This window comes from Hevea brasiliensis, chromosome 18, assembly GCF_030052815.1.
Source record: "Hevea brasiliensis isolate MT/VB/25A 57/8 chromosome 18, ASM3005281v1, whole genome shotgun sequence".
NCBI lineage: Eukaryota > Viridiplantae > Streptophyta > Magnoliopsida > Malpighiales > Euphorbiaceae > Hevea > Hevea brasiliensis.
Genome location: NC_079510.1, coordinates 29,252,209 through 29,257,852, shown reverse-complemented (window position 1 = coordinate 29,257,852; position 5,644 = coordinate 29,252,209). Strand labels below are relative to the sequence as shown.

The 5,644-nt window shown below is 35.4% G+C and overlaps 2 protein-coding genes across 2 annotated transcripts; one reads left to right on the top strand and one right to left on the bottom strand.

Moving 5' to 3' along the window:
* Positions 1–1,267: 1,267 nt before the first annotated feature.
* On the bottom strand, positions 1,268–2,467 carry LOC131175844 (uncharacterized). The gene is made up of 2 exons (XM_058140519.1): positions 2,135–2,467; positions 1,268–1,975 (listed from the first exon to the last, which is right to left on the bottom strand). Exons 1-2 carry the CDS (start codon positions 2,465–2,467, stop codon positions 1,268–1,270), a joined length of 1,041 nt encoding a protein of 346 aa, XP_057996502.1.
* Positions 2,468–3,306: 839 nt separating this feature from the next.
* Positions 3,307–4,393, top strand: LOC110639401 (uncharacterized). Its single transcript, XM_058140518.1, has 3 exons — positions 3,307–3,525; positions 4,011–4,093; positions 4,213–4,393. The coding sequence occupies exons 1-3, from the start codon at positions 3,307–3,309 to the stop codon at positions 4,391–4,393; spliced, it is 483 nt and encodes a 160-aa protein (XP_057996501.1).
* Positions 4,394–5,644: the final 1,251 nt, after the last annotated feature.

Sequence of the window (5,644 nt, the reverse complement as noted above, 5' to 3'; positions counted from 1 at the left end):
GCATAAATATCTTACAGACTCTTCATCTTTCAAGGCCTTTTAGAGGAGCTTTGAGGAGTTAAATCATTACGAACTTGAATTGGAGTGCTTGGAGGTGTGAAAATCTACTCATCATCTCTGCTTTGATCTGAATGATTATCAAACAAAGGAAGAAAACTATAATCATTAGTTTGATTCTCCTATCTCTAGAAATCATCTTCATCAAACTTGACATCCCTGCTAATAATTATCTTCTTGCTTCTTGGATTGTAAAGCTTGTAGCATTTGGACTTTGAGTCATACCTGATAAACACAAGCTTCTCACTGTTATCATCCAATTTAGTCCTCGTCACAACATGAGAATAAGCTATACTGCCAAACATTTTTAGGTGAGAAATAGTTGACTTCCATCCACTCCATGCTTCTTATGGAGTAGCATTCTGTAGACTTTTTGAAGGGCTACGATTAGATAGATACACAGAACAAGCAATAACTTCAGCCCAGAATTCTTTAGGCATATGTTTGCTCTTCAACATATTTCGAGCCATGTCAAGAATTGTTCTGTTTTTGTGCTCCACAACTCCATTCTGCTGAGATGATCTTGGAACTATTAAGAAATGACGAATGCCATGGGATTTGCAAAACTCATTAAACTGATTTGAAGTAAATTCTCGTCATCGATCAGTTCTCGAGGCTTTAATGAAATAGCCACTTCCTTTTTCCACTAGTGCTTTGAATTTTTTGAATGATTCAAAGGCTTCTGATTTCTCTTTCAAAAAATACACCCATGTTTTGCGACTATAATCATCAATGAATACAAGAAGTATCTGTTCTTGCCAAAAGAAGCTGGATTGATGGGACCACATATATCTGCATGCACCAACTGAAGTGGCTTTGATGCTCTTAAAAATGATTCCTTTAGAAAGCTATCCCTGAATTGCTTCCCATATATGCATCCTTCATAAAACTGATGTGGATGATCAATAAATGGAAGTTCACACACCATCCTCTTCTTTGCTAGTAGCTTCAAACTATCAAAATTCAAGTGGCCCATTCTCAAATGCCAAAGCTAAGAAGAATCTGATGTGCAGGCCTTCAAAAACTTCACACAATCTGTTTGTATCTTCAGAGAAAACATTTTATTCTTGGCCATTCTCACTTTAGCAATTAAATTGCCTTTCTTTTCTCGTATCATAAGTGCATGATTCTTTAGATTTATCTCATATCCTTTCTCCAGAAGCTACCCCAAACTCAAAATATTTGACTTCAATGCTGGCACATAATGCACCTAGGAAATGAACTGATGTGCCCCATTTTTTGTTTGAATAAGAATGTCATCTCTCCCTTCAATGGATACTTTGGTATTATCACCAAAAGAAATGCTACTTTTCACAGATTCATCAAGAGTGACAAATAAATTCTTCTTGCCCGTCATATGATTGCTTGCACCCGAATCCAAAAACCATGCTTTTTGATCTTTTTCTTCTTTTGCATTGCATGTTAATAATAAAGTAGATTCTTCATCTCCTTCATCTTTTGTACAATAAGCCCTTTCATCTTTGATAGCTGCAGGTGCATTTGTACATTGTAAAGCATAATGACCCATCTGCTCATAATTGTAACGCTGCACATTAGCTTTTGATCCACCTCTTTTGTTCCAATTGCCTCTGCCATGTCCTCTTGCACCTTGCTTTTGATCTGCTTGTTCAAAGTTGGATGAGCCCTTATCAAACCTTCCTCTTCCATGACCACGATAATTACCATGACCTCGACCACGTCCTCGGCCTCGTCCTCTTCCTGCTTGGACAGATTCACTACCATCATCTTTTTCTTTCAATGAAAGCTTTGACATAAAAGCTTGAGGTTGTGGCTCCTTTTCATTCATCCTTTCCTCATGAGCTTGCAAAAAACCCATGAGTTGATCAATCGTCATAGTCTCTATGTCTTTTGATTCCTCAATAGCAACAATAATATACTGAAATTTTGCATCGAGTGACTGCAAAATCTTTTCGACCACATGAGCATCTTCTAGCTTTTCCCTATGTCTTCTTATTTTATTCACCAAAGTCAACACTTTAGTGAAATAATCTAAAACTGATTCTTAAAATTTCATCTTGAGAGATTCAAACTCATTTCTTAGGGTTTAGAGTCGTACCTTTATCACCTTATCAACTCTTTTAAGAGAATTCTGCAAAATCTCCCATGCTTGCTTCACGGTCATTGCACTCGAAATCTTCTTGAACATGCCTTCATCCAAACACATATGAATCAACATTAATGCTTGCTGATCCTTCTTTTGAGCTTTTTGTAAAGCATCCTTTTTTGCTTGAGACAAGGCTCCTTCATCTTCAGGCTGCTCAAAACCCTTTTCAACAATCTCCCATGCATTCTGCAAACCCAGTAATGCTTTCAATCTAACAAACCAATTCTCATAATTCTCTTTGGTGAGTTTTGGAAATTGGAAGGGGAACATGCATGTGTTCATCATCTTTTCTCAATAGTGGCTCTGATACCACTTTGTTGGGAGAAGTATTATCATAAACTGGAAACTTCTCTACTCTTGAAAATCAAAAAATACAAGGCTATTTAAAATAGAAATATGACTTATCCTAATCTAGATACATTGAACTTGGACATCTAGATAAACTCAGCACATAATAGCAATTAATTCAAGTTTATCTTCCAACATATGTTTCCAGTATATAAAGAAATTTTCTCCTAGTCTTATATCTACTCGTTCTAATAGGAACGAGCTTATATAATCCTGAGCCAATTATAATCAAGAAAATAGCCTTAACATAGAAACATTTCTTAACATTATTTAAATCCCCAATCAAGAAACATTAAACAAATGTCCTTTACCTTATGTTTTTTATCTCTCATTGATTGCTCTTAGACATGGTTGTGATATGATATTTAAATGCTGTAATAGGAAGTATTATGTTCTAGATTAAATTTCAAAGAGGTAATAAACTTAATTAAGTCAACCAATTTTGTTCACTCTTAAGAAATTAGAAAAATCAGAGTGTATATGGTACATTTGATTAGAAGATTGTTGTTTCTGTGATGGAATTACTCTGCACAAAAGGGGTTTTAAAATTCAAAACAAAATGTAACTGAGTGACTAATATTATACCTTGATGTGTAAATTTATTCTAATTTTATTGTGGAAGATAGAGTTGCCAAACAATTGTTCGAGAAATTGGTTAATGATGGTAATCATCATGCAATAGAACACACTGCTAATTTTCAATTTAATGACTTGGCTTCTGTGCTGTCCATTATGCAGAAACGAGGACACATGCTGGTGAATATTTTGTAGACAAGATGCATAGTTTTGGAGTTTATCAGTTTGGAAATGGACATCGGTATGAAGGAGCATGGCATGAGGAAAGGATGCAAGGGTTTGGCATGTACACTTTCAGAACTGGGGAAGCACAATCTGGTCAATGGCAAAATGGTGTTCTTGATGTCCTCAACTCAGAGAATGGCCTTCATGGATCTCTCTATACAGTTAGCCATTCCAAAGTTCTTTATGTTGTCCAGGTAATTGAATATTCAAACTTCTGAAGTCATGTTGTTGCTAGGATTTTCTAGAAGTTTTCTAGATGAAGTAAGAAAGTAGAACAAATTAGAGCTTATTATTTAAATTTTTTATAGGAACTGATATGATTATGCATATATATACAAGAAACAAGGTGTTATACAAATTAAACTTGATTTTAAAGAATTATGTGCCAGAATGCCATTTATTATAGGATTAAAATAAAGGGCTTCTTGGGTCTTAAATTAGTGTAGGAAACAAGTTACAAGACTGCCAAATTGCAGGCATATGTGATGATATTTGTGTTTTGTGTGAAGCTTGGAGTTGGGAAACCATGTAATCTCAAAGGCAGGCCTATTTGCCAGTTCAATTTTTAGCAGAGCTTCAATTGGCTCCCTTTGTGGTTGTTGGGAGTAGCTCAGATTGTTCTTCTAGTTTCATTAGAAAGTAACTTGATAGCTTTGTTATATGATTGCATTTTCTAAAGGTATTCAATGAACCCACCATTTACTTGATGAGTTACAAGGTATATGCATATTTGGGTACAGATGTCGTGTGGCTATTAACCGTGTTCTAGCTGATGTTCTGTCCTTAGGTGTTGGAATTTTCCTACTACGTTTGCATATAATGAAATTGATAAATAGCATAATGATGTACCATAATCTGATTCATCTATTACTGTGCTATAGGCAGGAAGCGCAACGGGCTGCTGGAAAAGCATATGTTGTGGCAAGGCTAGATGAAAGAGTGAATAAAACTATTGCAGCGGCTAAAAAGGTAGCCAATGTAGTAAGAATTATCGTAGTAAAGGCTGTCCAGAGACAAATGCCTCTTGACAACAGTGATAATGAACCAAATCCCTATGCTTGATCTTACAGTCACTAGGGCTTTTTTTTTTTTTTTTGCTATAATTGACTTTGGGTGATATAAACCCTCATTGGTATTTCTATCCTATTATGAGGAATGATAGAATCATGAGGTACCTGCTGGGAACCACATTCAGCTACCTAGAGAGATGACTGATTGAGGAGCAAGAAAGGATACAACTTTTTCTCTTGGCCAAATAATATGTAAATAGGCTAAGTAAGAGTTTTATAAGTGTGTCGTAAGGGTTTTGCGATCGCAGGACGATTCTCACTAAAGCGAAAAAAGTGAGGAGTCGCCACTTTAATTTTGAGGGAAATTAAAGGAAACCATTTATAAAAATAAAAATTTATAAATTTATAAACCACTTCTAAAACAGAGATTCTAGGTTCGAGATCCATTCACTGGTGGGGAAGGTGTTAAGCACCCCACCTCGTCCCTCAATGAAGGTAAGCAGATTTAATGATGTGCTCTTTATAATTTAAGATCTATAAATGTTGGTCCCTGTTGTTGATGTGAGGAACATTTGATATTTTGATTAAGCCGAACTGAAGGAATAACTCTACCTTAATAATATAAATATGAGGGCCTTGAGGAGGACTCTCCATCGGGCCTCAATATAAGATTTGGGATTCTTTGGAAGGACTCTCCCACAGACCCATTGTTTAGAATATATGATTAATTTTATAATGAAAGTATCGGGGCTTGAAAGGAAAGGACTCTCTCTCGATCTCTTAAGACATTTTATTAGAACTTCAGCTAAGAGAATTTAGGAAATGACTCTCTCCCGATCTCTTAAAACATTTTTATTAGAACTTTAGCTGAGAGAATTCAGGTAAGGACTCTCTCCCGATCTCTTAAAATATTTTTATTAGAACTTTGACTAAGAGAATTCAAAAAAGGACTCCCTCTCGATCTCTTAAAATATTTTTTATTAGAACTTTAGCCAAGAGAATTCAGTTAAGGACTCTCTCCCTATCTCTTAAAACATTTTTATTAGAACTTTAGCTAAGAGAATTCAGGAAAGGACATTCTCCTGATCTCTTAAAATATTTTTATTAGAATTTTAGGTAAGAGAATCCAAGAAAGGACTCTCTCCCGATTCCCTGATTTGACATCGAACACTTTATAAAATATAAAACTATAGGAATTGCAAGAAAGGACTCTCTTCTGAACTCCGTATTTTGAAAAGTAAATTTAAAAGTCGCCAATCTTGATCCAAAAATCTTTGTCAATCTTCTGCGTAATTCCTCGATC